This window comes from Grampus griseus (genome assembly GCF_964374135.1).
Source record: "Grampus griseus genome assembly, chromosome: 7".
In the NCBI taxonomy this organism is placed as follows: domain Eukaryota; kingdom Metazoa; phylum Chordata; class Mammalia; order Artiodactyla; family Delphinidae; genus Grampus; species Grampus griseus.
In genome coordinates this window covers 93,954,149-93,973,601 of record NC_139001.1, presented here as the reverse complement: position 1 = coordinate 93,973,601, position 19,453 = coordinate 93,954,149, and the positions used below count along the sequence as shown (strand labels likewise).

The following is a 19,453-nucleotide window of genomic DNA, read 5'->3' as shown; positions in this document are numbered from 1 at the left end:
GAGCACAGACTCCGGACGCACAGTCCCAGCGGCCATGGCTCATGGGCCCAGCCGCTCCACGGCATGTGGGATCTTCCCAGACCGGGCCACGAACCCATGTCCCCTGCATCGGCACCAGGGAAGCCTGTTGCCTGTGCTTTTGGTGTCATATCCAAGAAATCATTGCTGGGCTTCCCTGGTGGCGCAGTGGTTGAGAGTCCGCCTGCCGATGCAGGGGACATGGGTTTGTGCCCTGGTCCGGGAAGATCCCACATGCCGTGGAGCGGCTGGGCCCATGAGCCGTGGCCGCTGGGACTGTGCGTCTGGAGTCTGTGCTCTGCAACAGGAGAGGCCACAACAGTGAGAGGCCCGCGTACTGCGGGGAAAAAGAAAAAGAAATAATTGCCAAATCCAAAATTATAATCCAAAATTATTTCCCGTATTCTTCTAAGTTTTATAGTTTTAGTTCTTACATTTAAGTCTTTGGTCCATAGTGAGCTAATTTTTATATGTGGTGTAAGGTAAGGGTCTGATTTTTGCATGCGGATATTGTTTTCTCAGTACCATTTGTTGACTTTTTTTTTAAGCAGTTCTTTCTAGTGTGATTTTTGTTGCTTAGGGACAACTCTTCTAATTTTTTTCTTATAGTATCTTTGTGAGACCTAAATACTTTTTGTGATACTCACTTTTTTCAGAGATTAGTTTTCCTGAGTTTTAAGTAGATGTGTTTCAGAGGAGCTTTTCTAACTTCACTGTTATTTTGTGTGATATTCAGAAATGTAGCAGGTTGCTTTCTGGGGTTTCCTGGCTGTGTTCCCCTACCTCATTTTTATCTCTGCTTTGCCTTGTACCTGTCCTGCCAATTTTGCTTTTTGTTCCCAGAAGTTTTTCTTCAATATGGAGTCCTGGAAGAGAGCCTTGGGAGATCAGTTTCAAAAGTTCATAGAAGTTAGCTTCAACCCTTTAAGCCTTATTCTAGGCCTCATGCATTCATCCACTTAATTGGACTTGACAAAATTTTTCCCAGGTTTAGCTGCTGTTATCAAATTGGCCTGCCATGGTTTCCAGTGGGTGCCTGTTGGCTACTTTGAGTTTCTTCTGTTATCAAGTCCAGCACATGCCCCATTACTTCCCTTTCCTTACTGCATAGATGCTGATACTGTAGGTATTGTGGTTACAGTAGCCTGTTTTCTCCTCTCCCATTTGTATTTTGGGATTTCCTTGTTAAGTGGTGTGGTTATAAGCATCCATAGGCTCTTGGTTTTGCTATCTTGTTACTCTGATTTTCTGTGGAGATTTGAGGAAGCAAGAAGATTTGAGTAAGCAAGAAGATCCATCAGAGAGAGTTTGATAGACATATGAAAGCATGTGATATTCTTGTTAGATTATTTTTCAGATTGATTCTGAAAAGAGCTCAAAGTTTTTAAAAAAAGCTTTAAGGTTATTTTGAAACATGGTGCTCTATATGTCTAGTTACATATGTTGACTGGTGGAATGTATTGACCATATCTTATACAAGTCTTTATAAAGTCTTCATGAAGCAGCTTTTTTCCCTCAAAATTAAATGATTGTAAAATATTCATATAATTCATACTTTCTTTCGTGCACACACACATACTTGTGTCTGCTAGTCTTGTTAGTTCATATGCTTCTTTGATGGCTTTAGCTTATTTGTCCCAGAACTAAGAAAGTATTTTATACAACTTGGTGATGTGGTAATTCTAAACTGAGCCTGGTCTATAGAATAGAGCAGATTTTTATGTTAACAAATATGCAAAGAGTGTTTGCATTAGCCAAGGCACACAAAGGTCTCTGTATGAAGACTGACTTTATGTAATTTATAAACTGATTTTGAAGGCATAACAAAGATATTTTTAGTACATAAAATTGTTTACAGTAATTTTTTTAAGTGAAAATCAGATTATATCACTATACATTCTACTATAAACATGTGTACACATTCTAGGGAATGAGGAAAGTGATAAAAACATCCTTACCACCCCACAGCATTTTGGGGCATTAACTTAATATTTTATACTTAAATATAAGTTGTGGTCCTAGTTGTAATGCTGGCATGTTAAGTACTCCGTGTATGTCATATTTAAGGAAATAGATGTGATGTGAACTAATGGGCATAGGGTTTCTTTTGCGGGTGATGAAAATATACCTTAAATTCACCAGTTTAGAATGTGTAATTCAGTGGGTATATTTATAGAGTTATGCAGACATTATCACAATCTAAGTGTATAGTACTTTCATCACCCCAAAAAGAAACCCCATGCCTATTAGCAGTTCGCTGATTTTTCTCCCCCCTCCCAATCCTGGACAACCATTCTGTCTCTGTAGATTTGCCTATTCTGGACATTGCATATAAATGGAATTATGCAATATGTGGTATTACACTTAGCATAATGTTTCCAAGATTCGCCCATGGTGTAGCATATATTAGCACTTCATTCCTTTTTACTGCTGAGTAACATTCCATTCATTGTGTGGATATACCTCATTTTATTCGTCCATTTATCAGTTTGTGGACATCTAGGTTGTTTCAAATTTTTTGCTATTGTGAATAATGCTGGTGTGAACATTCGTGTGCAAGGTTTTGTGTGGAGTTAAGGTTTTGTTTTCTCTTGAGTATATATCTGGGAGTGGAATTGCTAGATTGCATGGTAAACCTAGACCTCAGTAATCTTAGGTAGCTTTTTTTTTTTAAATATTTTATTTATTTATTTATTTTGGCAGCACCGGGTCTTAGTTGTGGCACATGGGATCTTCCTTGTGGCGTGAGGGATCTTTTAGTTGAGGCATGTGGACTTCTTAGTTGCTGCATGTGGACACTCAGTTGCAACATGCATGCGGGATCTAGTTCCCTGACTAGGGATTGAACCCGGGCCCCCTGCATTGTGAGTGAGGAGTCTTACCCACTGAACCACCAGGGAAGTCCCTTGGGTAGCTTTTTTAAAGACATTTTGTGAAACTGCCAAATGGTTTTCCAAAGTATTCATACCATTTTACCTTCCCATAAACAGCGTTAAATGGTTCCACTTTCTCCACATCTTTGCCAACACTTAAACTGGCTTTTTTCAAAATTATGGTTATCCTAGTGAGTGTACAGTAGTATCTCATGGTTTTGATTTGCATTTCCGTAGTGATTAATGGTCTGGAGCATCTTTTCTTGTGTGTGTTGGCTGTTTGTATATGCTTAAGCCTTGAACAGTACAGGGTTTAGGGACCCCACCCCCCCCACACTAGGAAATATGCATAGAACTTTACCGTTGCCCTGCCCTCTGTATACAAGGTTCTACATCTGTGGATTCAACCCACTGCAGTTGCTAAGGCACTGTAGTATGTATTTATTGAAAAAAAAAATCTAAGTTGTAGGACGTCTTTATATATTCTGGGTAATAATCGCTTATCAGAAAAATAATTTGAGAGTATTTTCTTCCATTCCATTGCTTGTCTTTTTCACATTCTTGATGGTGTCATTTGTAGCACATGTATCCAATTTATTAATATTTTTCTTTTGTCACTTGTGCTTTGGTATATCTAAGAAGGCATTGCCTGATCCAAAGTTATGAAGATTTATTGCTGTATTCTTATAGGAGTTTTTTTAAATAGCTTTAGTGCTTACATTTTGTCCTGTGATCCATTTTCAGTTACTTTTGGTTTGTGGTGTTAAAGAGGGAGGGATGGACTTCATTTTTTTGCATGTGATTATATGGTTGTCCCAGCACTATTAGGTGAAAAGACTGTTTATTGAATTATCTTGACACTCTTGTTGAAAAATAAGTTGACCATAAATATAATGTTTATTTCTGAACTCTTTGTTCTATTCCACAACCTGTATGTCTTTATGCAGTACCACATAGTCTTGATTACTCTAGCTTGTAAGTTTTGAATTCAGGAAGTATGAGTCTTTCAACTTTGTTCTTCTTTTTCAAGGTTGTTTTGGTTATTCTCTGTCCCTTGCATTTCCATATGAATTTTAGGATCAGCTGGTCAGTTACTGCAGAAAAGAAGCTGGGATTTGACAGGGATTGTGTGAATCTGTAGATCAATTTGGAGAATCAGGCCATCTTCACAGTATTAATTCTTCTATAATATTAGTTTTTGTTTGTTTAGCCATCTGAAGAAAAGTGGTTTTTTTAAGGTTTATGTGGTATGATAGAATACATATGCAACGTTAATGTTCTTATTTCACAGTACTATGATTGTTTATTATGGGCTGGTAGGAGCTGAATATGTAAGGGAGAGTTGAACACCAACATTTGAAATGCTAAGGGTATTTTAAACTATAAATTGATTTTTTTTTGGTAACAAATTCATAATGATGAGGTACTCCTCAATAAATAAATTTTAAAATGCCAAATTGTGTTAAGCATATTAAATGTATTTAAGTATAATGTAATTACTCTGGAAATCAAGCCCTGTTCTCTTCATCAGTACTATTTTTCAGCCATACTGAATACTAGTATTTTTTCAGTCTTTATTAAGCCAGCTCTTTTTAAAATGTAACTAGATGTTCCAAATAACATCCAACCTGAAGATTTGTTTAAATTCTCAACATAAAATTTCTTACGTTGACAGTATTACACTCACACATAATTATATGGGTAGGAAAACAGCTAAAATGCCAGAGTGAGTTAATGACATTTTCTGTAACACTGAAATGTCAGTCTTTTCAGTGCAGTAAAATTAAGGGTTTAAACCCCTTTTTAACATTGTACTGGAATTTTGGTTTAATTTGTTGAAGCTTGGTGATCTTTCTTAGTAACAAACGGACATTTTGACCTATTCCGTTTTCTTCTTTGTTGAGGGGCTGTTTTTCTTCATATCTAAGTTTTTACTTTACTTTTCCTGTTCTGGGATCCTCTTTCTGTGAGTCTTTGCTGAAGTTAAACCATTACCACTTTTCCGTAACTATAGCCATAGGCAAGTGAGTTCCAGATTCAGACTGTGGTATCTAGAACTAGCTGGATATTTATTAATGAAGCGTCTTCAAGGCACAGAAAATAGTTACTCCTATTCTTAGGGGACAGGAAGTGTTGGGGCAGTTAAGGGACAAGGCAGAAATGGCCTCACCAGCCTGTAGGACCTAAAGATGAAACCTAAGAAAAGATTAGAAAAAGCTGGTTGATGATGTATTAGCAAATAGAAAGCAGACTTGGAGGTCTTTGCTTCTGTTAAGGGCTTTTTTGCATTTAAAGTTGAAGAGTAATAAAACAGCTATGGCTAGTTCTTAAATAAAAATGTATACACAAAGTGTATGCAGAAAATTAACTACTAAAAGAATAAAGACCAGAATGATTTATTTGAAACTGATTTTGATGTAGCCATTTTCAGTGACTTAGAAATCACCCAAGCTTTTTGTTATTGCAAACTGACCTTGCCTCCAACTATCAGGGTTGAAGGCAGCAATGGAGAGTGAAGAATGTCAGCAGTGAGGGCATCATGAGCAGAAGGGGGAGACAGCGGCCAGGAATGGGCAGGAGGAAAAAGATGGAGAAGGAAGGGAGTCAGATCAAGAGGTAGGAATGGAAACATACAAAGGAATAGAATAAGAGAAGAATGTAAAAACAGCTGGAGGGAGAAGGGAAGAGAGGAGTACAAGTGTAATCATTGAAGTAAAGTCAGGTGTCATCATTTCAGTGTTTGAATCTGCTTATTAGTTAGGACTACAATGAACCCTTTAAAGAATTGAGTTTAACCGTGGAAGAAAGAAGGTGAGCGAGAAAGAAGGGAATTTTGATGAGCATGTTAAATCACTTTTTAAATTTAAGATCAACCCTAAAAATACACAACTGTTGTTTCATTTTGCAGCATAGTAATAATAATATTTGAGTCATATTACAATGGGGCACTATTCTAAGTGCTTTACATATATTGATTCATTTAATCCTTACCACAACTTAATAAGCAGATACTATTTCTCCCATTTTACAGATGCGGAAACAGAGCCACAAAGAGAATAAGTAATTTGCCTAGGCTAGTCAGATAACAGAGCCAGGATTCCACTGAGGCAGTCTGACTACTGTGCTACAGCTGGCTTCATCACCTCTACCTCCCCCTCTCCATCATTTGTATGGTATATTTCTGTAGAAATTTGTCTTGTTTTGAGAATGTAATATACCCTTGAAATAGTTGTACATCTGCTAGAGTGACAAACTGTGGACACTATTTAAAGATCAGTTTTTCTTCCCTTTAGTTACAGTAACTTGAGAAAGTTTATTAAACTCAGTACCAGAACACAAAAGATGAATAGTGCATGGTCCCTGTCCCCAGTGAACTGAATCTCAGTTTGTAATTGGTCATTTGAACCAACCAAATGTCTACTCCAATATTGGTGTGAATTCTTTTACTTTGAACCAAGTTTGCTAATGAATGTTTGTTGCCTTCAGAAGTATGCTCACCTTTAAAAGCCACCGACCAACTAGAAGTATTGTCGTTACTTAAAGGTTTTTGAGTTATTTTTGTTTTAATAAGCTAAACAACAAAGTCAGCTTTTCATACAAAAAGCAGTGGTACCTAGTTTGATTACCTTCCTTAGTCATCCTTAAAATTAAAGCCTCGCATGGATAATTCACAAAGTATCTAAAAAGGTGTTTTGTTTTGTTTTGTTTTTACAGCCCTGATGGAGTAAGATGTTTGCAGGCAGTAGAGGAGGAAATGTGAATGGAGGTAGTGGATTTCACCAGGAACTTTGGAAGAGTGTTGGGTATTAGTTGCACTGGAGGAGGATGAGAATTGAGCCCTATTTAGAGGGAGAACAGAAAGACTTCTGTGAGGAGTGTGGGTAAATAAACCAGGAACCTATCCTGAAGATCATTGCTTAGCTCCTTGAATACTTAATTTTTAAAACTTTTTTGTAGAATTTTAGAATCATTCACTAGCATGCATATTTTGTGTCCATTGAGACTGTCTTCTAAGGAGAAGAGCTATGTGGTTTGAAAGTGCTTCTTGATATTGAGGTTTACAAAAAGTCTGAAGAGGATGGAGCTGTGACTGGGAGTCCTAAGAGATTTTACCAAGAAAAACTCATTGGAGACTTTTAGAAGTGCCCTTTAGGCAAGTAAGAGAAATTCTGGATTATTTGGTGTTAGGAAGACAGTTTAAATATTAAGTTCAGTCTAATTTGACTTTTCATTTGAGCCTGTATTGCTTCACTGTTTGACAAAGAGTTCTAGCATTTGAAGGTTGACTTAGCCATTTCCCTCTTAGACATGAACGAGATAATAAATGAGAGATTGTGGGAAACTGAGAGTATCTTCATTTTATTGAGTGTTTCTTGCATTTCTTACCTTGGCATTGGCTCTTAGATTTTTTGTTTTGACATTTGGAATACTCTGAACTTAATATTGGTGCCTTTATATTAATATGTGGATTATCCACATGTCATTCATTAAGCAAGCATTTTGAACAGCAGCTCACAATGCTGGATAACGAATGAATAATTTAGTCTCTGTGTTCAAGCTGCTTCTAGACTGGTAGGGCAGACAAAATTAATAAACCCCAAGTTAGAGTACAGTGTAAGTACAATGATAGAGGAATACACCATTTGCTATTGAATAAAGAAGAGCAATTCACTCTTACTCGGGAATTTTACCTTGGGTGGGTGTGATCTTTTGAGGCAAGCTGTTAAATAGAAAAGGAATTAATCAAACAGACTAGGTAGCAGTGGTAAGAAATTTTCAGTATGTAGACAGAATGACAGAACAGATAGAAGATAATTGTCCACTCTCAGTTATCTTACACTTTCTACATCTCAGGGACCCCCCTGCCCTGGATGACTGCCATATAACTGGTATTTCAAGAATATTGACTAATTTTGGTATTGCTTAATTAAATCTGTTGTAAAGAATAACAGTTTAGTCTGTATCTATGAAAACTAAGAATAAGTTGCTTTTCTGAGCATTCTCAGTTTTTTAAATCATTTCCTGTTGTAATTTTAAGAGACTGAAATAAATTGAAAGTCCAAGATGGAATTATTCAGTCTATTTAAGGTAACATTATTGCTGGTTGTTTGTAGCCAAACTCACTTAATTTTAGGTATGTTTTAAAGATTTATACACAGGAAGAGAACTTCGTGAAGTCATTTTTACTCCATTGACTCATCTGCAAATGCAGTTGGACTAGAGAAGGCCCCTTTCAGATCCAAAATCCAGTGATTAAATTTTATATCTCAAGAATATTTATAAGTTGTTTTAAAAGCTATCAGAAGAAAGATCCATCTCCCCTGTATCAAATTTTCTCCTTATGTTAACTACCCAAATCATGTAGCTTGACTTATGCCCCCCTCTCTCCTCCCCTCCTTCTTTTGGCATTGTTTCTGTATAGTGATTGATAACCCCTCAGATGCAGTTAGACTTAGATACTCATCTCTTGAAAAATAATGTACCTGAATCTTGACGTTTAGAAATTATCTTTCCATGAAAAATTTTTTGTATATATTCCTAGAATGTTATTTGAACTTAAATTATGCCAGTTTTCTGAGTCAGCAATTATTTGGTTTACTACTAAGTTTTTGGGTAAATATTTGCTCAAAATTGGTGTTCTCTTAGTATCTTTATAGTGCAATGTTCTTATGTTTCTGTCCCAAGAACATAACTTACTAAAGCTAAAAAAAAAAAAAGTTAATTTTTTCATCTCCAGTTAGAAAGGTTTCTGCTCTATTGGTTTGTCTTACATGTTTATATTCCCTGGTTTTTTAGCTACTTTTAATATTGCTGTATTGAAGTAATAGAGATATTAGGGAGCAGTTTCATGTTCAGAATCCTCTTATTTTGCCTTGTAGATTCTTTTTCTTTTTCTCTCTTAAGCAAGATTGTATAGCTCTTAGCCGCAAAATGAAGCATTGATTAAAAGAATCCTAGTAAGTGGTGACTGCCTCCAAAGGGAAAATCTGGGTATACTTTACCCACTTTTCTTTTTTTTCTTTTTTCTTTCTTTCTTTTTTTTTTTTTTAAAGCTTTGGCTTCATTATTTTGCTTGAGTTTTTTCCTTTACCTCTACAATGTGCGTTAATATTATTTAAACTCTCTTTTAGCTAAAGTGTAAGTCTTTTTCCTTTTAGAATTCTACTTGCAAAACAAGTAAAACAGATTTTATAGACTGAGGTAACTAGTTCTATCTAATGAATAACTTTTAAAAAATTTAATCTCGTCATAGCCCAACTTCAGTTCATACTATTAATATGGTATTCCTTTTTTGCATGCCCCCTCCCTTAGAAAGTAGAAGGTGTTTCCAAAATTTATTTGTTTTTAAATCACCAAATATTATCTTTTCCACAGATAATATCACCTACTGCATTATTTTTGGCTGCAAAAGTAGAAGAACAGGCTCGAAAACTTGAACATGTTATCAAAGTAGCACATGCTTGTCTTCATCCCCTAGAGCCACTGCTGGATACTAAATGTGATGTATGTAAAAATTGGATGTTTTGGGTTTTGAAACCTTTTCATTATTTAGATTTAATAAAAATACAATTCGATTAGTGTTGCCTTCCAATGCTGCTTATTACTATTACGACTTAGGAATGTAATACTAGGAAGTGATCTGACAGAACCATATTTCATGTTATGTTCATGAATTTCATTGTCATTCTGCATCACGTAAAGCTTTGAGTCAAAGGTACTTTTTAAGTGTTTCACATTTTGTTTATCCTCACAGCAAACCTGTGATATATGTAGAGGGTATATCATATCACCTTCATCGTTTGGGTGTATTTAAGACCAGAGATATATAATTCTCTTAAATTGTCGGCAAGTGAGGGAATAGAAAAACCTCTGGATTTATCTCTAGACCAGTAATTACTCTTTTTATAGAAGTGTTCCTTTATTAATGCGTGTATGCTACTACTATTCTCTGACACATAAAGATTTATTTTACCATGCTTTCATGAGTGTCATTTTGAAATTATTTTTGTTTTCCTAAAGAGTAATATTTACAGGCTGGTTTACAGGCAGCTTGTTCATCACCAATGTTTCAATAGACCTTGTCTGAAAACACCATTTTTAAATGTTCTGACATCTTAAAACAGAAGCTAGCATTCTGGGCCTTTGAAATCCTTTTTCTAGCACTCCTATGTAAGTGAGTTGCTTTATCAGGAACTGTTAACTACTGAATGACTACCAGACTGTATTAATTCAGTTTGATTTGGATCAAGTTTAAGGTCCAAATTAAATATATCTGATTTTATTAATGACAGGTTTTATCCTACATGTTGGCTTTTAGGGACTAAAATATTAATGTAGCTATTCAATAATAGAGAATGTATGATTATTTAAAGTTACTTCTTATAGTTTCTATTAACTTTACAAATTCAGAATTATTTCTTGTGAATGCTTAGGGTATTGTTCAAATAATAGAAAAATCTGTTTTAAAATTCAGTTCAGTGATCTCAAAATGGGCATAAATAAAATTAAAGGTGCTTTCACTCTAAGTTTAGCAATGTGTCCTTAGAAATGAATATTTATATATAATATAGTTTTCTTATCACCTTAGTCAATTGTCATGATATAAGAATGAGATGGCAGGAAAGTTTTCATACCTTTTATTCCCCGAGTAATTACATTAGGGCAATGATTTATTGAAGTTGAGGGAGAAGATCGTCTATTTTTGTCCCCACAGGTGTATGGTACATTGTTTTGGTATTTTATAGCTAAAATTTTTTCTTTTAATCTAGGGGTTTGAGGGATTGTTTTATTTTGTCTTTTCTGAAGAGAGGAATTTAATTCTAAAAAATAACGCACTGACCTACTGTGACAGTCAAGGAATTACTACATGAAATATCCTAGAGTGAGTTGATAAATCCTTTTCTTTAAAGGCCAGTTCGAATTTAATCTTACTTGGGTTGGCGCTTCCTGTCCTTAATGAGTCTTGAAGCACCAATGCCTAGGTAAAGTTTTACGTTACAGACTGGAGATGTCTTTCTTCAATTAACCTACCCCTTTCATATTATTATTTTTAGATTGGTTTTTGTTTTGTTTTGTTTTGTTTTGTTTTGCATTGTTTACATTTCCTGTATTAGAAGTAATTGAATTTAGAGTTTCCTATATTAGAAGTAATTGAATTTAGAATTATCACAGAAAATAGGTTTTCTCTATCACCCTCAGTTTTATTTTCTTCATATTTCCAAACTACCTTGTAGTAGTTTGTAATGAATCTATAATACTCATGAGATTTAACAGCCCCATAGTCTAGTAGTGTTATGTTTATTAAGCATTTTAATATTATTATTTTTACCTGGCAGGCTTACCTTCAGCAGACTCAAGAACTGGTTTTACTTGAAACCATAATGCTACAAACCCTAGGTATGTACTTATGTCAGGTATTATTTGTGTGTGTGTTCTTCAGTGCAGTATTCTAAATAAAGGGAAAGATTTCTGGAGTAATTTTATCATTGAAGAAAGTTTCATTTGAAAATAAAGTTTGGTGCCAGAATAGTATTACCTGGTCCTAAGGAAGCCATTTTTTAAATTTTAATTTTGTTTAGCATTTAATTGAATGGCAAACATAGCCTTCAGTGTGATTTCTTATATTTTCAGATAGTTGAGACACAGTGCTTCATTTTGGATTTGCATTGGGGAATAAAATGGTCCTTTAGGGCTGTGGTGTGTGACTGTAATATGTATAAACATACATGGCAGTCCTGCTCTACTAGAGCTTATGAATTTATCACATCATTTTATTGTATTTTTTAAAATATTTATTTGGTTGCGCTGGGTCTTAGTTGGGGCAGGTGGGCTCCTTAGTTGAGGCAGGCAGGCTCCTTAGTTGTGGCATGTGGGCTCCTTAGTTGTGGCATGCGAACTCTTAGTTGCAGCATGCATGTGGGATCTAGTTCCCTGACCAGGGATGGAACCCAGGCCCCCTGCATTGGGAGCATGGAGTCTTATCCGCTGTGCCACCAGAGAAGTCCCTATCACATCATTTTAAATGTGACATAGTAGTTTATTTAAATGTTGATCGTCCTTGTCTAAAAGTTATATTGTCTGCAAGGTTTGTGCAACTAAGTATCTGTAAAAATTGTTTATTCTAATCTTTTACTTTACTCATGAGGAAATTGAGCCCTAAGCAGGTTTTGACTGTGTACAGTCATATATTACTTCTGGAAGAACCTAGCAGGGTGTAGTGGGAAGAACATAGGCTTTATGGAGATCTGCGCTTAAATGTGTAAGCCTCTTTACTTTCTAAACTTGGTCAGAGTTCCTTTACCTTTCGTACCTCCATCCTGTATGTGCAAGGTGGAATAATAATGTAGCTATAACATTGTGACTTTGAAGATGAAAGATTGTTGTGGGGTTTTTTTTGCTGTACGCGGGCCTCTCACTGTTGTGGCCTCTCCTGTTGCGGAGCACAGGCTCCGGACGCGCAGGCTCAGTGGCCATGGCTCACGGGCCCAGCCGCTCCGTGGCATGTGGAATCTTCCCGGACCGGGACACAAACCCATGTCCCCTGCATCGGCAGGCGGACTCTCAACCACTGCGCCACCACGGAAGCCCGAAAGATTGTTTTTTTAAAACATTGCCACATAGTGTTTCATAAATAATCATTATTTATTATGGTAGTTATTTTTATCTTATTTATACTCCATTCCCAAATGTTGAATAGAAGTCTAACAATCATAGCTTTCCATCGTGACAGATTCTTTTTATTATAAAAGTAGGTTGTTTGAAACACATATAACTTGTTGAAAGTTTTTATAATATAAATATATAAAAATAAAAGTGAGAATATTTTTATTCCCTTCAAATCTATTTAGCATGTTACCATTTTATTATATAAATATGAAATTTTACAAATAATGAAAGTTGAAGGAAAATAACATTTTAAAATAGTTATTTTATCATATGAAATCAGTGTATTGTATTCATATTGTTGATGACAGATTCTTCAACACAGAGAATGAATAGCATTATTTTAAGGGGAGCATTAGAATTTACAAGATATAAATATGGCTCTTGTTAAAGTGCGATTTTGCAGGTTTAATAACAGTAGAAATGTGAAGAGACCACACAATAACTTTATAAATCCAGATAATCTGTTTATTAGGATGTTATTCCTTTACTACTGCTGAAGGCACCATACAGCGACCTCCACTTCAAAAAAAAAAAAAGGAAACGGAAAAACCCTGCCCTACCTAAGGGGTTGACTGGACATGATAGCTTTTCAATATGTTGTCTTTGGTTTTAGAAACAGTGATTTAATCTTGAGGCCTATAAGGTTCACTTGCCTTAACAATTTTATTTTTATTAGTAATGAAATGTAGTTATAAGCTAACTGAAACCCACTGATCTAAGGTACAGTGAGAAAATAAGAGGACCATATTTAAAAGGTCATTTCTCCCACTGTGGCCCAAAGGTTGTATTTATGAAAAATGTTCTTTTCACATCTTCTGAAAGAGTTGGAATATATTTAAGAAATATGTTACGTAGTTGAATTCCCTCCTTAAACTGTGGGGCAAGCTTAATAATTGTATTTGTCATGATTTTAGTTAGTTTTTTTTTTCTTAGTTTGTTTTTAACTTGAGGATAGTCTCAAACTAATTGTAATTGAGAATTTTGAATACATATTACTTACCTCTAAATAACTTTGTCAGTTTTCATAATTGGAACACTATTTTTGAGAAGATATTATTTATTATGTTTGGGGGTATAATAAACATGTCAGTGATGAGAAACTTTGTCTTTGAGTTTTTTTAATAATGAAAAATATACGTTTATGGTTATGAGTGGCATTTCTCAGGCAAGTATTATAGTGGTAAATGACTGGGAAAAAAAGTGCTTTTCATTTCAGGTTTTGAGATCACCATTGAACACCCACACACAGATGTGGTGAAATGTACCCAGTTAGTAAGAGGTAAGTGAAACTTTTAAGTTAAGTTTTAATGCTTTTTATTGTCTATAATTGATAATTGAATGCTATTTTGTTCTAGCCTTGAGTTTTATTAAAATGGCAGAAATGTCATTTTGAAGCATTATTTTTCAGTGTTCTACACCTGCCTATTCATCTACTTCTATTTTTGGTTCTTCCTGGTGAATTAGCTTCCTTTAACTTTAGGTGAGAGTCTTGTTTCTCTAAAAAATTAGAGGGCTTCCAAATACTAGGACTCTTTCTACTTCCCCATTGGGCTATGCCCATCCCAATTCAGGTAGTATTTAAGATGTAGGCCAAATTTAACATATAGGTGCAGAAAATAGTATTGATTTCCAATTTATGTCAAACTTTGATTGACTTCCTGAAAAGTGTTTATGGTTTAAGAATTCAAATCTTTCAGGTAAAAATTGCCTTTCTTAGCGGATTTGTCGTTTTGGGAAATGTTTTGCCCATGTTCGTTTGAACAGAATTGATTTAATACATTTTTCAAAGTTCTTTAGCATTACTAAAAATGGTTTCCTTTTTGTGTATAATGAGGAAATTATTATATAGCATGATATATAACAGCATGTGATGTACTTATTAAACCTTTTATAAACAGGAGTACAGAGTTTTTGTATTGTTTTCTTTACTCCTTATAAAGCATGTGGTATATATTTTTCTACTCTTGTTAATGAATCCTGTGTATCTATCGTTGTATCTCTAGAAATAATTTTTCACACAGATGCATGCAGTACTACTACTTTCCTGTTTACCATGTGAAGTGTTACACACTAATAGCAACCACTTGGAACCTTTAGTGTGCCTTTTTCTGATACTTCTTTTTGAAAATGAAATTTTGCAGTTTCATTCCTTTACCACCAGACTTGTTTAGGTTTATTCTAAACAAAATGGGTAAGACTTTTGAAGGCCTTGAATCTAGTGTTTACCTAAATGTTCTCTTATTCATTCTAAATTGAATTCACTTTATATCTAGGTTAAGGTTTTATTACTATGCTAATGGCTACATATAAAAACAGACAAACCTGTTGTCTGGTACCACAGTTGTCATTGTTAAGAAATGGACTAATAAAAATCCCATTTATATTTTTTTAATCCTAAAAGCAAATGTTATCATTTATAAACTAAACTAGAACATAGTTAATTTTGGTTTCTGTTCTTCATGGTTATATATTTTATAGCACTTTCTCATCCTCAGTATTACAGTGTAGTATAGAATTGTATAGATAACTATTGTAGATGCTGGATTAAGAAATAGAGCTTGAGAGAAGTTCTGTTTTCCTGAAAACTTGAAAGGGTAAGCTGTTTTGTTTAAATAATGGAGAGCCATATAATTTGCCTTAAGTTGAGATTAGTAAAGACAGATGTTGAAGATATTAAATATAGGTTAAAAATATGTACGTGTATGTGCATATACATACACACACACTCTTAGTAGGAAATGAAACTGAATTTTCAGCTTAGTATTGTGAAATTTGAGTCAGCTTCTCTTAAATCCTATCTAGAGAAGCTAGAGACATTAAAGTCCATTTATTTTGCCAAATTGAACAGTAAAATTTAAACATTTACAAAAACTATGAATTTGATATATCATCCAAAGCAAAATATTTAAATCTGATTTTTTTGTTGTTGTTGTTAATGTTTAAAATGTGACCAATTCTTAAATTTTAGTATGACTCTCATATGTGTTTAACATCATTTTGTCTGACTAACATTTCAAGTAACTATAATTTGCATCTTACTGCATTTTTAAAATGTTCTTTCGTGTTTGGTATATTTTTTTTCCTTTGCCCCTAAAACCACTTTCAGCTAACAAAAGAACATTTTCCCTACATTCTTCTCTGTTGCAATGACTTTTAATAGGTTATTGAATTTACATTTGTTCTGAGGTGAAAACTGCAATAGCAATTTAAACTTACTTTTACTTACTTTTCTATATGTTTTGATTCTTTCGTGGGTGGGGGTGAGGGTAAAAGGTTTGAGTTCTTTGAAGTTCTCCCCTGCCCCCGACCTCTGGAGATGAGAAAGTTATTATGCTACTTTGCTGCAGGATTGGCTGATGTCATTTTACAGGGACCTTTCATTTCTGTGATTTCTCCTTCCCTCCCCACCAGGAAAGAATGCCATACTTAAGTCACACTGCCTCCAAGACATCTGATGCTTTGACACTCTTCCTTAGCACAACTCTGCTAAACCCAAATCCCTTTTGTAAACCTTTATGTTGATGATCCACATGGGGCAGCGGGGAATTACAGGTGCCACAAATACAAATAGGAGAGGGCAAGGAATTTGAGACCTGTTAGAGGGGGTGAGCTGAGGTGAACTGATCCTAGGTGAGCAGAGAGGAAAGGTATGTCAGTGATTATGAATGTAACTGGGGAAAGGGGGGAGACTAATAGCAGAGGCATCCCTGTTGGGAAGAATAAGAAGCAGAAGAAGGGAGAGGGGCACTGTTTTCCATTTCAGTATTTCAAGAAGCTAGTTGTTAAAAATTGCTTTTCTATTGAGGACCAGTATTGAAGCATCCTGATTCCCTCTAGAGTACTTGTATCTTTTCTAACGTTATGGTTAACTGGATTATATAATTTAAAAATAATACAGTGGTGTTTTCTGTATCTACATCCTTATGATGTTTCTAGGTTGTTTATTCTCTGTTGATGCTTAGTAGCATGATGAAAAACTGAGCAGTTTGTGCTCTCTGAGTTTGGGGGTTGGGGGTTTGTTTTTGTTTTTTCTTTTGGTGGAAGTACTTAAACCAACTTAAATATGATGACTGAGGATTAAGTCTGGCAGGCAACTCTTTGTATTTTGTATTAGACTTCAAAATCTTTTCTTCTTCTTCTTCTTTTTTTTTTTTTTAAATCCAGGAGAATGCTTTATTGCAACTTTTAGCTGACTAGATGCTTAACTTAGTAACAAGTTTAGCCCTTGTAACTGGCTAGCTAAAAGCAAATCGGCTTGTTTCTCAGATCTTTGGGGGATAGCAAGAAACATTTGAGTGAATGTTGTTGAAGATTTTCAGTAGTATAGAAAATGATGGCGCTCTTGTGATATTTGTAAGTAGTAAGTAAAATTTACTTTTTGTGTACAAATCTTTGAAGTTTTTGTTGTGTTGAGAACTTTTCGATGGTAGCATGTTAATGCTGATAGTATTGTCTTCGTTTTTTTTTCTTTTCTTACAGCAAGCAAGGATTTGGCACAGACATCCTATTTCATGGCTACCAACAGGTTGTTATCCTGACCCTCTTTGTTGCACTGTTGTAGCACACTATAGCTTCCTTTAATGCAGGGCCCCCTCAATGTGTCTCTTACCCTTGTTGCAGCAGGAGACTGGACCATCTACTGTGGTGGTACCTTCCTGTCTGCTTTGCGGTGTATTGTACAAGGGACTTTTGGCACAGAGGGGTTAAATGCACAATGTGAAGTGTAGTGGTGCTTTCTGATGACATATTCTCGATTTGTGAGTGCATAAGTCTAAAATTGGTAGCCTGAATAGCAGCTAAAGATTACAAAGAGCTAAACTTAACGTAGAAATTCGAGCAACTTGGTAAGTATAAAGCTATTTCTAGTTTACAATTATAGTTAAATGACAATTTAAAAAAATTTCACATTGATCCAATCTTAACTTTAAAATAATCATTAAAGCTTTTTTAATAAACAAAATTTATATAACTTGGTTTTTTTTTTCCAGATATTACCCGCCAGTAGTAGATTAGTAGTAGTCACATCCTATCAGTGCCTTGATTTGCATAAGTATAATTTTTACTTTAAAAAAGAAAACTTACTCTTCAGTTCATATAAAGAATGGTATGGGTTTGTGCTTGATCAGTAGACATTTTCATCAATTCTGAAACTGAACTGGAAGAATAGTTTTTGAAAGTCTTTCACATCTAATATATTAATTTTGTTCTAGATTGATTATATTAATGATGTAAATTTGTTTTTAAAGTGAGTCATTAGGGAGGAGTGGACCAAACCATCTTTATGTGGTCCTTAATTTCTTGTGACACTGTTAAGTTTTGTTTAAAACTTTGGATTGGCAAAAGCCAATATATTTTCTTAGGTATATGTTGTTGGGATTTAACCTCTATCCCTAGAAATTCTGAACAACAAGGCCAAAAAAAATCACTTAAATTTAAAACTTTGGTTAGAAGAGGCTAGCTGTGACATGCTACATGCCCAGTGTTTGGCATGTCATGGAAGGAGAGAGGTAGTATTTTTGTAGTATTTAACAACATTGGGCCTTCAAGCTGTTCAGCAAAAGGTAAGTTTCCTCTGTGGCTTTGCTGAGAAGAAGTTAGTTTTACCTAGATAGGTTTTAAGTTGTCTGAGTTACTTAAGAATTAATGTTTGTTAAGCCACATCAAATGGTAATCCCTGATTATGATGTGTTATTGAAATTACCTTGTCAGTTTTATAGTCGTCTGCTTTTTCTTTAGTTTTTTGCCATGACATTACAAAAGAAACAAAAATACCACCAAAGAAAGTTTAAAGCGTTTTACTTGTATGTAGTAATTAGTTGAAATATACTGTCTTCCTCTCCTTTTATAGAGAGGTAAAAATACTTTTAACTTAGATGTAAAAAAAAAATTAGAAATATTAATATATTAGTAGTATTAATAATATACTCTAGGAAGTAAGAGTGTGAAAATGTTCATAATCTATATAGGTTTTTTAGTGTTCAAATTTTTATGACCATAGTCATAAAAAGTGTTATAATGTTAACTTTTAATTTAATAAAATAAGGTTTTATACTCTAGACTTGAAAAAGAAAACCTTTATAATTTTATTTTTGCTCTAATCTTATTGGTAAATGTTTTTCTTTGTTTTACATATTTGAATTTCTATGACTCTTCGTTCCAAACCTGCTCCACAACAGTCTGCATCTTACAACCTTCTGTCTTCAGTATAAACCAACAGTGATAGCATGTGTATGCATTCATTTGGCTTGCAAATGGTCCAATTGGGAGATTCCCGTGTCAACTGATGGAAAACATTGGTGGGAATATGTGGATCCTACAGTTACTCTGGAATTACTAGATGGTAAGTAGAGAAAATAAATCTTTTTGTTACATTTAAATTTTTTCTTTTTATTATGGATTAAAACTTCTATCTACTTTTGTATAGGTTTGAAAAAATACTCAGTCCCCATATACTCATGCTCATTTGAAGTTATCAGTTCTGGCCAATCCAACATCCTCCTTCCCCCATAGTTATTTTGATGCCAATCCCAGACATCATTTCATCTATTAATATTTCATCTATTTTGAAAAGATAAAGACTCTTTAAAAACATAATTCCATTTTAACAATTTGGCAGTAGAATTTAAAAGTATAGTTAATGATCAGGGCTTCCCTGGTGGCGCAGTGCTTAAGAACCCACCTGCCAGTGCAAGGGACACAGGTTCGAGCCCTGGTCCGGGAAGATCCCACATGATGCGGAGCAACTAAGCCCGTGCGCCACAACTGCTGAACCTGTGTACTAGAGCCCATGAGCCACAACTACTGAAGCCCGCATGCCTAGAGCCCATGCTCCGCAACAAGAGAAGCCACTGCAATGAGAAGCCCGCTCTCCGCAACGAAGAGTAGCCCCTGCTTGC

The 19,453-nt window shown here is 34.9% G+C and overlaps 1 protein-coding gene across 3 annotated transcripts in view; it reads left to right on the top strand.

The window, feature by feature from the left end:
- The window catches only part of CCNT2 (cyclin T2), a 50,102-nt gene that overhangs the window by 19,830 nt on the left and 10,819 nt on the right, over positions 1 to 19,453 (top strand). Inside the window, exons 3-7 of one of the 3 annotated variants that reach the window (XM_082659056.1) lie at positions 9,267 to 9,395; positions 11,228 to 11,288; positions 13,774 to 13,836; positions 17,037 to 17,082; positions 18,734 to 18,897. In XM_082659056.1, the coding sequence (XP_082515182.1) occupies positions 9,267 to 9,395; positions 11,228 to 11,288; positions 13,774 to 13,836; positions 17,037 to 17,082; positions 18,734 to 18,897 (463 nt within the window). Of the gene's footprint in view, positions 1 to 9,266; positions 9,396 to 11,227; positions 11,289 to 13,758; positions 13,837 to 15,696; positions 16,918 to 17,036; positions 17,083 to 18,733; positions 18,898 to 19,453 lie in introns of those variants that run through there. The other 2 variants (XM_082659055.1, XM_082659057.1) reach the window with 2 other exon arrangements.